Source organism: Pygoscelis adeliae, unplaced genomic scaffold (assembly GCF_000699105.1).
Source record: "Pygoscelis adeliae isolate BGI_AS28 unplaced genomic scaffold, ASM69910v1 Scaffold122, whole genome shotgun sequence".
In the NCBI taxonomy this organism is placed as follows: Eukaryota; Metazoa; Chordata; class Aves; order Sphenisciformes; family Spheniscidae; genus Pygoscelis; species Pygoscelis adeliae.
In genome coordinates, this window is record NW_008824358.1 from 3,069,603 (window position 1) to 3,080,947 (window position 11,345).

Genomic DNA, 11,345 nt, shown 5'->3' on the forward strand with positions numbered 1-11,345 from the left:
ACTTCACAAAATAGTTAAAACTTTTTTCTTTTGGTAAGTCCCTTTGATCATATTTCCTGGTATGAATATCTTGATTACAGGGACAGATTTAGGAATTTTACATGCTTTAAATAGGACCCTTAGGATTAAATTATTACGCAGTAGTATTATTCCATGTAACTCTACATTAACATTTGTATACAGGTGTATCTATTTGCTGTTACTGTATCATTCATTAGCCTGAATTAGGATAAAGCAGTATTAAGAACCTTGTTCCCCTTTCTTCTAACAGTCAGAAAATTTTAAACATCTCTTCTAGGATGGTTCTGATTTGGATTCAAATCCCAACAGAGAGCAGACCCTCTCTCTAAATGGAGACTCTGACAAGTGGATAGACTTTTCCAAAATGCACAATTCAAATCAAGAATATTACTTGAAGCTAGAAGAGTTGAAGAATGCCCACTTGGAGACCATGGCAAAATTAGAAAGTATGTATCGGAATAAACTCTATTTAAAAGGAGTACAACCCTCGGACAAGAAAACTGCTGCTTCTAACACGTGTTGTAGGTAAGTTTGGTGGTACCTTTTATCTGAAGATTCTCAAATGCTTTGCAGACATCTGTAAAACGGCAGGGTTTTTTTCTGGGGCTGGCAAGTGTTACTCTCCCCATTTCCTATAAGCAGGTAATCACAGAAAAGTTAGTTTTAATAATAAAAATGCTTGTTCACCTTGCTAACAGACTGTGAGATTTACAAGCGTGTGTGCAGCAGAGACTGGGCAACATGTCTAGCAGAACACGGTGCCTTTCCTTAAGGAAGTGCTGACTTGATCGGCACTTACTTAAAACTTGATCTGGTGTGAGTGCCCAATGTGCTTCTCTTTTCCCTTCTTTTCCCCCTCTCCTCTTCCCCACCAGTGCTCTTAATTTTTTTTTTTTCTAATGATGATGCCTTAAAGCGGAAGTTACTGGCTTTGCGTCGATGTTGGACTGGACTCAAAACAACTTTTTTTCCTTTTTTAAAGGCCAACTTGGGACAAGAGCTCGTGTCAGCCTCTAAATTTGCACAAATCCTTTTCAGACTCTGACTTAAGTGATCCCTTAGGCTCAAGTATATCTGATGGGTCTGACAGAGAATTAGCCTTTGAAGAAAATGGTAGTGAAACTGGATCATCTGCATTTGCCAGGGAACAGATTGAAAAAATGTGGGACGGGTTCTCTGTGGAAGACTACATCTCCCACACCAAACACAGTTTACCAAGCTCGCCAGCCTTCAGAATGATACGGAAGAAACAGAAGGCACGGTCACCAAAAGTTACTGTGCCCAAGCCTTTCCAGATGACTATTAGAGAAGCTAGGAAAAAAGAACAGAATGTCAAATCAAAGTCACAGATTGAAATAGAAAATAACTTATTGAAGAAGCAACTAGAGGAAGAAGCAGAGTGTCAGAAAAAGTTCCGAGCCAACCCAGTGCCTGCTGCTGTCTTCCTTCCGCTCTACCATGAAATTGTGCAACGGAACGAAGAACGCAGGAGGTCTGTGAAAGAGAGAAGCAAACTCAAGCTCTTGGCTTCTCAGAAGCCATTTAAATTCATTGAACGAGAGAAGCAAAGGAATGAAATTAGGAAAATGCAATTAAGAGACCTTTCCACACCTGAAAAGAAAACAAAACTGTTCAAAGCAAAACCAGTTCCTAAACGTGTTTACGGTCCAGCCGTTGACGACAAGCTAAAGGAGGAAGAGCTCTACAGAGAAATCAGGATCAGAATGAGAGCTGAAGAGTTGCTACGTAATTCATCTCTACCCAACAGCAGACTGGCTTTAAAAGATACCAATAAAAGGAAGAAACACAAGTGCGTTGAACCAAAGGAAACAGAACATAGACCCAAGACCAAATCAAATGTGCCGGATTTTGAATTACTACACCAGAAATTTCAGAAACGGCTCCTGCAACAAAAACAAGCGAAACACCTTACAGTCTGTGAACCTTTCAATCTCCGTACTCCGTATATTCCCTCAAACAAGGGGAAGATTTTGAAGGACATTCAAGAGGATGAAGAAAAGTTGAAAGAAACACGCTGGCCATATGCCTCTCCAAGACGCAAACCTCAAACGAGACATTCAAGTGCAAATTCACATCTCTCAGGACTTGGGGAATCTAAGTCGCCAAAAGTCACAGAATCCACAAGACGACGGCTACAAGCCATAAGGTGACTACTTTAGCGACGCTCTACGTTTTATATACACTTTAAGAGTAGATTTCTTTTGTATTTCTACGTATGTAGTCAGTTCTTCCATGCAGTGCATATAGGACTTAATACATTAATATAAGGACTTAATTATAATAGAAAACTTAAAATCTTTCAATATAGGACTTAATTAGTATTTATGAGTGTTAACAAAACATAGTGCATTTTTCTTGGAACGTCCATAGGAAAGGGACAAATGACTGCTGTTTCCCGGGATCCCTTAAATCAATAATTTCCCTGACTCCCTTAAAATGGCACATACCTCGTGTCCTGTTATGCCAACCCTGTCTTCACCCTGTTTTTCTCTTTTGAATCTCCTTTGCCAAAGCTTCCTTTGAAGTCTTGCTCTTGATTTAAAATGAATTCAGCCTTAGTTTATTTTTCCACCCAGGAATACACTTGTGGAAAAGAGAAAGCTGGAAGAACAACAAAAAAGGAACAGAACAAAGCAGAAACAAAGAACGAAAAAACTCCAGAAAATTGTGACAACTCGGGCTGAGGCCAATGACCCACATCAGAGCCTAGCTCAGATGTCTAAATCCAAATTAAAAACATTCAGGTATTTTGTTGCATTCCCCTGAATCCTGAACCTCTCATTCTACGTTGTATGTCAAACATACAATGTAAAAAATAGCATAGTCTAATTTTACATAATTACACATTTGATAAGTTATACACTGTACGAGCAGCTAGCAAATGAAGTGGCCAAATTTAGTATTTCAACTGGGAAATTGTTGCCTGTTCTAATGATTTCGATCCCTATGTTCCACCTTATAGTATTATAGATTAGCTAACAGGACACTCCTGTGTTTTCTCAATTGACATATCAACTAAAGAGAAAAAAGTTTAAAAACATCAAAAGGAAAAGGAACAGTGTAGTTACAGAATATCCTTGCACTGCTGGATTGATAGGTCTTGGTACAACTTTGGTGCTAGCTGTCTCCTACAGTAGCGAACATTTCACAATTCACTTCTTTGTCCCAGCAGGTCCCCTCTTAAGAGGGAAAAATCAGAGCAAGAATATTATTTTTTAACTTAGCAGACGTATCAGCAGCTAACCAGGAAGCTGCTGGTGCTTAGGAGGAACGTTAGGAGGAATGGATTCCAAAGTTACCTTTAGTAGAGATACAAAATCAAAAACTGTTTCTATACAACCGAGAAAAGTAGTACACAGGGAACAACATCAGGGCCTCCTCAGTGTGCTGTAAGCTAGCAGTCCAGATGGCTCCAGCTCTCTGATGCTGATTTAGCTCCAGAATTGCTGCTCAACCTTGTGTTTGTGCCCAATTTAACCATTTCAGCTTCTTGTTCTTTTTAATCCTAGGAAAAAAAAATTAGTCCTGTTTGAACGAGTTTTTTGTGAGGTTTATAATGTGTCTTGGCATGATGGCACTGCAGCAGTATCGTCCATTTAAGTGCTGTTACATGGAGACAGTGAGAGGCACTGACTGCTCTGCCCCTGTTTCTTGGTGCATAGGCAGGATTCTTGGGCAGTGACTATGAATCCTGATTTCCAGTAACCAGGCAAGTTGCCAGTAACTGACAGTAGTAGGGCAAAACAATACAAGGGTGGGTGATCATGAGATACACCTGATTACAAGATTCATAGCTTGGACTAGCAACTTTTAAGTTACCATACTAAACTTTAAGGCGTTTAGAATATGGTCCAGGATAGAGATCTTTCTGAAATGAGGGTGGAGGCTAGGGCTGTCTTTATGGCTGAGTTGGAAGGTAACAAACAAGGTTTCATCATTCTTTTGCTTTACATGGGTCTCTTCTTTCTTCATAGCTAAAATAGGAAACTGCGGGTTTATTCTTAATAGACTTTAAACTCTGGGCTGTTCAAGAGCGCAGCACCGTCTGCGAGACAATACCGCACATTGTTCCACCAGCAAACTTTGTAATGGTTATTTACCACCAATATTGCTTCACTGTGACCAGAAAGAGAAAACATAGCAGAAACTGAAGCACGTGCATTCTCACATGCTGAAAGCATCAAGTGCAGTGGCTCAGCCGGGATATGCTAGAAGCAGCATTGCAACAATGGCCACGTGGGCAGTCAGTGACGATCCAGCATACATCTATGCCCACCTCCCACCTCCCTCAAAGACAGCTGAAGCCAAAGCACACCTAGGAAGAAGCAGCGGTCTAGGAAAAGCAGGGCCTACACAGGGTCCTGGAGCACAGAGATGCAGTGGTAGAGGTGCAGGTCAAAGAGGGCAGTCCCTTCTAACTATTTTGTTAGAGGCAGAGCTCAAGCGCAGTTGCTTTTGTGACACGACCAGCAGATATCGTTAGTAACAGGAGCTTTATAATGTAAGTGTCCTTGGGCAGATGATCTGCTGACTCTAGGACAGAAATTGTTTTTCTGCTTGAGTTACAGTAGCAAGGTGGAGAATTGAGACAGTGGGTGGGCTTACAGATTTGATTTGAGTTCATTCAACAGCAAACTTCATATTACGGTATTTAGCTTAATCAGATTTCAGGAGTATTGTATAACACTCATGCTTAATTCTTGTCTGCACATAAAATTATGCTATTACAAAGCAGGATTACTTCCCTAGTGCTGATGCATTAAGGCTGGTACAAGTGCTTAACTTGATAACGCTTATTTCAGCATAGTCTGGGTAATAAAGTATATTAATGTAAGTGCTCTTCTAACAGATAATTAGGTTTGTAGAAAGCTGCCCGAGAGAGCAAGCAAGTAGCAACAATGAAGTTCACTCCTTCAAAATGGTGAATAACTTGCCCTAATGCATAGCCATACTGCAGAGATTTAGAGGATGGTAAGGAGGAGGAGACAGAAGTGTAAAATGCCCCCTAGCTCTCATACTTGCCCTTAAATGTCCGACTTGGTAATGCTAGAGCTGGCCCAGTACAGAGGCAACATCACAAAGAGGTGTGTCTGTCACACAGAGGATTACAACCCGTGCTATCTGGATTATCTAGTGCTTGCTATGATCTGAGGTATCATTTCAGCTGATGAATCAACAGTTTTGTCATCCTGCTATATTGACAGGGCCCTTGACAAACCAACTAGGAAAAAAGTGTACTATGATGTAGAATGTGGCCACCCCTCTTGTGAGATAGACTGGTAAAGTAGCAAGATTCTTATCATCAAACTTTACCTCAAAGTATTGATTTGTATTTAATAATATTATAGAATCATAGAATGGTTTGGGTTGGAAGAGACCTCTAAAGGTCATCTAGTCCAACCCCCCTGCCCTGGGCAGGGACACCTTCCACTAGACCAGGTTGCTCAAAGCCCCATCCAACCTGGCCTTGAACACTTCCAGGGATGGGGCATCCACAGCTTCTCTGGGCAACCTGTTCCAGTGCCTCACCACCCTCAGCGTAAAAAAATTTCTTCCTTATATCTAGTCTAAATCTACCCCCCTTTAGTTTAAAGCCATTCCCCCTTGTCCTGTCGCAACAGGCCCTGCTAAATATTAATTTCCTATGATGTATTCTGATTTTATCAGTTATTTCAAACTGTTTGATTTTACTTAGAACAACTAGAAAATCCATATGAAATCAGCATTTCAAAAAACCTAGGTATCCAAAGTTAAAAAAGCCCTAAGTATCCAAAAAACCGAAGAATCCAAACTCAGCCCCTAATTAACCTCACTAGCCAGAACCCCTCTGCTTATCCAAAGTGACTACTTCAGAGGCAGTTTTGTTCGATACTTAACAGGCAAGCAATTGCTGTGAAAATGAGACAAGATACCTCAAACCCTATAACCACCATAAAGTAATTTACCTTTTATGTATCTTTAAGTAGGACAATATTTAGTTTGTTGTAAGTGATTTAACTTTCAGCTGCTGTAGAAAATCACTTCTTGTATTATAAATTAATAATAATTTCTCTTGTACTCTGTTTCCCTTAGGAATTATGAGAAGCAGAGAATGCAAGAATATTTGCAAGAGTTGCAAGAAATGGAAGAAAGAGTAAATCAAAGGCCATTGCTTCTTGAAAGAGTCACTCAGGTTGTCTTGCTTCTGTGTTACTTCTTAATCTTATCTTCAAGTACTGCACAAGGCATTTGTAGTCAAACATTTCAAACATAGAAGACACTTAAAAGACTTTTGAGACCAGTATTTGTCCATTTTAATCTCAATTGCCCTATCTCCATATAAATATTACTAATTTTTGTGACTAAGCATTCGTGGCTTGCTTGCACAGGGAACTGAGATGGCTGTTGTAAACGTGTTGTCCAATTCAGTTATAACGTGGGTAACTCTAAACACAACAAAAGTTTACAGCAAAAATGTGAGAGGTTTAAGTTTGGAAAGAAGCGGTAAGAAAATTTGAGTAGTCTTAATATCTACTTTAAAGCTCAGATGCAGTATTTTTATCGCTCCGTTTCAGTACAACCACGTGCTGGTAGTGTGGTCGCTGACCTGTTTCCAAACCCAGAGAGGCAGCAAGTCATAGATCACTGGTTCCCTTGTCCCTTCTGTCTGTATGGGTTTCCTGGTCTGCCGTCGGTGCGGGGCAGGAACGTCTGTGTAGATCGGAGGACAAGTCCTCCTCACTCAGATATTACCTGGAGGAACAGAATTTACACCCTCAGTTTCAGAGACAGAGATACACGTCTATGTAATTTGTTAAATAGCACTGTAAGAAGGTGAATCAATACTACTTTTTTAGGGCAGCAGCTCCCAGAGAGGGAAGACAGAAGAGGAGAGGGGATAAGGGAGAAGCCCTAGAAGACTACGTCTGATTTTCTACATGTCCACATCTTCCTCATCCTCCCTCAATAGCTATATACAGGATATATAGCTCTGCATTAGCCAGTGGGCGCAGGGAGCAAACTGGATTTAAACTAGTACAGAAAAGGAAAATCTGGTGTAAAGTTTGAGTATTGTTTTGCCATTCTTACCTGCAGTGAATAATCTTTCAACTTGTCAGATGCAATTAATGAAACAGAGTATTAATATAAATAAACAAAAGAAAAGACAGGCATTTAATGCATTTAGATAACATAACCATTGTGGTTTTCCTACAGAAAAGTGCCAGAATAGCTGCAGAAAAGCATTATTCTGACAGACTGAGAGCGCTGGGGATATGCCCAGAGTTTGTTTCAAAGAAAGGACAAACAACTAAATTGCTACAATGCTCCAGTGCTGAAGATTTTAATAACTCCACTGATGCCAGAGAAAGGTAGAGATTACTGAAGGCTTTTTTTTTTTGCCACTACATACCTAGCAATTAGAAAGTAATTTTTGATGTGTAGGTTTGGGGTTTGTTTGGTTTTTTTAATTATTTGTAGTATTTCCCAGGTAAATATTTGACTATGTAGTTAGCTTTACTAAAGTTAGCATTAGTATGCATTTTTTATTGTTCTTCCTGAAATAAATATTATTTCATAAAACAGAAGAGAGCACTGGATATGTTATGTAATGCACTTCAAAGAAAAATGAAGACAAACATTTTTTATTTGTTCCTTTCCCCAAAAATTCCGGCAGGTTCACTAGTAAGTCACTTCATTCTGCATTACCTTTACTGAATTTTTAAAATAAGCCTTATAAGAAATACTTTTCAGTATCCATTAGGTTTAATGGTGATTTAAAAGGAAGTGGAAATATAAACATTGAAATATATAAGCAATACTGTTGAGTGACTTTCTAGCGTAAAAGGAGACTCCAGTGTCCCCCCTTCCCTTTTCCTTCCCTAGTTCCACCCCAGCCGAGTCTACCAGGATTTGTCCTAGATTACCTGAAGGTACTTTAAAACCTACTGGAAAGCATCTTACCTGAAAGTAAAAATCACGCATGCAAATTGTCTTTTCAGAGTCATCAAGGATAAAGTGAAAGAAAGGGAATCCTTTGAGGAAGCAGCTGACGGCAGTCCTCGGTCTGAGCAGTCCCGTGAGGAGGAGGAGGGAGAGAAGAGAAAAGGTGTCAAAACCTCCGCCCAGGATGGCCAGTCCAGGGAGCTGGAGGATGAGGAAGAGGCAGAGGCAAGAACCAGCCCTTATGCTCATCAGCCTTGCCATGCAGAGGAGGCTGGGTCCAGCCCCAGCTCTGACCAGCACCGTGAAGAGGACGAGGAGAAGGAGGAGGAAGAAGAGGAAGCAAAGGCAGGCCTGTCGCTTGGCCATTCCCAGGAGGAGGACGATGATCAGTCAAGACCCAGCTCTCGGTCTGACCAGTCCCATGAGCGTGAAGAGGAAGGTCAGTCTGACCCTGAAGCTGAGGATGCCTTCAGATATGAGGATGAGGAATACGAAAGTGATGATTCAGAAGAGAAACCCATCGATGATGAAGCTGACTGAAAGGAAGGCAGACAGGATGGCCTGGGGCTCAGGAACCTATGTCATTGCTGGCAGCAAAATAGACACCAAAGAAAAACTTGGGGCTTTGCTACCGATACAAAATTCTGTGAATTTAGACCTCTTAGCTTAACAGTCTTTCCAGCGCAGAAATTTTGTCTATTTTCCAGTAAGAAAGATCACGTTACTAATTTCTACCAACAAAGGAATTTACTTCAATATTAATCTTCTTTATTCTAGTTTTCTGTGGCATTAGTGCACCTCTGTTCATAAAATGAACTGCAACCACTGTTTAATAACGTCTTGCATGCTGTGTTGGTAAGTACTGAGGTCTTACGTCCAGCTCTATGTGCTGGCAAAGCCAGATGAGCTTTTGGAGTAGTAATTTGCCATTATCAGTGCCTCCCAGTCTCAAACATTTCAATATTTCTGGAGTCTGTTCCTGCAACATCTTCTAGGATGGCAATGAATAGACAAGGGTTTGTTGTGCAAGGCCTCTGAGTGTTTTTAGCAGAGCAGCCACTAGGAAGACAAACTTGTTGTGCAGTTAGACAATATGGCCAAATTAATCTGTTCAATTCCTCCCTCCTTTTCCCATGGGGTTCGTCTTCTTCCCATCTTAAGTGAGCTGAATTGGCTCAGCGATGGGTCAAGATGAGTGCCAGGGCCAGAAAAGATTACTGCTTTTGGAGGAAACAAGTGTTATATCAATCCAACTACTTTGTCCAGCTAAAATATTAACAGTATTGCCGTTGCTCTCCCTATAGTGGAGAAAATGCCTAGAATACACTGAGAGGAGCCACTTAAACTTTCAGAGATTTTTAACGCTTACAGATAAGTAAGGTAGAAGAGTAAGTCAGTAGAATAATATGTTATGCTGCAGATCTTATGTTACTGTCTAACCAAGCCCCAGAACTGTTCTTTCAAACTCCATTTTGTTTTGAAGAGCTCTTCGCATGATCGTGTAAAATCATTCTTCATAACATAACAAATGCTGACATTAATCTTCAAATTTCTTTATTGAGACAGTAAACAGACTGTAAAGACAGAATCTTATTACGTCAGATAAAAATGTAGCCCAGCAACTCTAGTTGCATGAAAGAATGGAAAAAAGTGCTTTAGTACCTTTTCTTACACACTTGCTACTCAGGACTTTAGCTACTACACAACAAAATACAAATGGAAGGTTTGGGGCTTTTTTTTCCTTCTTTGTATCAGTAGCACCGTCTCCTCCTATTACTAGCTTTCTTGCTAACCTGTCATACACAAGGTTAGGAAAGAATGCATCCACATAATAACAGACCACAAACAAAGATCGCAAACAGGCTTTGTCAGGACAGAGTGTAATGCGACATTGCGCAGGTGCTCAAAACGTGTTCATTGACTAGTAAATGCATTTGTTAAAACTAGCAGGTTTGCAAAAGCATCTGCAATGACTAGCAATAAGGATTTTTATTTATTATTTTCTTCCACGCTGCATGCAAGAGCACTAACTAAATCTGTTATTATTTCTTCCTCCTGACTTTGAGAAACTGTGTAATAATGTTTGGAAGATTTTTATCATTATTGCTTTTATTTATTTTTTAGTGTGAACATAACTAATATGAATTTGAAACTTTTTTTACTTAAATAAACTAGCTGTTGTATATATGTCATACGTGAAAATATTAATCATTACTTCACAAGGGAAAAAAAAAATCACAGTTTACAATCCCTAGTTATACCCGACAACCCCGCAATACAAACTCAAGGTTGGTTTGCTTGTGCTTGTCAGTATTCTGCAATTCTGAAGAGTTGTACAATGTTGTTGAATTCATAGTCACATATTACTCATATTTGTCTCTTTAGTAAATCAGGTTTTTTTGAAAGAAGGCAGAGGAGCTCTAAATTATGGTTTTCTCAAAGATTATTTTGAAGAGGTTTCAAATCAGAAAAAAAAATCTGTTTTTAAGATCTGATAGGACTCAACTAAGTGTTCTAAAAGAACATAAATATATAATTGTTGAACTATTAAGATAGAGACTAAAAATATTACTAAAACTCCTTTGAACTGGAAGGAGGTAGCAAAAACAATGCTTTTTTTTAGGTTTTAGAAGGAGGAGTTGGGGACCTGTGTATAACTGAGGTTTTCACTGAATTTTTACTGTATTGGCCTTAAGAACACCACACAGATAAATGTGATATAACAAGGAAGAGTTAGTACAGCTTTTGGAGGTTACGCCTCAATTTTTTTAGCGTTTCTGAAAAAGTCAAGCAGAATCATGTGGACTAAGGGGATCCAGTTGATATGGTTTACTTAGATTTTCAGGAAGCATTTGACAATTTGCTATCAAAGGATCTTAAAGAAGCCAACCTTATTGTAGGAGAATAAAGGTCTTAATTAGTAACCAATTGAAAGTTCAGGGAAGAAAAGGTCATTTTTCACAGTATAAATGCAGTTATCGGCAGACAGTCGGTGAGATTCAAACTGTTCAGCATACTCAGAAGGGACCCGTAGTATCCATTCGAAAGAGTTTGCTGAGGCCACAAAGTTATTCAATGCTGTGAAAAAATGAAACTGACTGCAAAAGAACATGCCGAAGGGTCTTATGACACAATGATAGAAGAACAGATATAGTTCAGTTTTAACAAGCACAAATAAATGCATGTGAGGGTAAAAAAAATATTCCTAAACTATACAATACTATACACTGAAAAAAAGCAATTCCATCCTGAATACTGCATGCAGTCCTGGTCCTCCCATCTTAAAATGGATTTATTATGTAACTGGAAGAAGGCAACAAGAATGATCAAAGATAAAGAATGGTTTTCATATGACAAGAAGGCAGTTCGGTTTTCATATA

At 39.5% G+C, this 11,345-nt stretch overlaps 1 protein-coding gene across 1 annotated transcript; it reads left to right on the forward strand.

Moving 5' to 3' along the window:
- Nucleotides 1-302: 302 nt before the first annotated feature.
- On the forward strand, nt 303-9,826 carry FAM161A (family with sequence similarity 161, member A). The gene is made up of 6 exons (XM_009319581.1): nt 303-546; nt 1,004-2,188; nt 2,619-2,786; nt 6,115-6,214; nt 7,237-7,391; nt 8,022-9,826. The coding sequence occupies exons 1-6, from the start codon at nt 386-388 to the stop codon at nt 8,503-8,505; spliced, it is 2,253 nt and encodes a 750-aa protein (XP_009317856.1). The 5' UTR covers nt 303-385; the 3' UTR covers nt 8,506-9,826.
- The last annotated feature ends 1,519 nt before the right edge of the window (nt 9,827-11,345 follow it).

What these genes read in the sequence shown, in the direction of transcription:
- FAM161A (XM_009319581.1), top strand. Translation starts at nt 386, where the DNA reads ATGCACAATTCAAATCAAGAATATTACTTGAAGCTAGAAGAGTTGAAG. An exon ending in TTCTTGAAAGAGTCACTCAG is followed by an intron (nt 6,215 to 7,236) that starts GTTGTCTTGCTT and finishes GTTTTCCTACAG; the next exon opens with AAAAGTGCCAGAATAGCTGC. An exon ending in TCCACTGATGCCAGAGAAAG is followed by an intron (nt 7,392 to 8,021) that starts GTAGAGATTACT and finishes TTGTCTTTTCAG; the next exon opens with AGTCATCAAGGATAAAGTGA.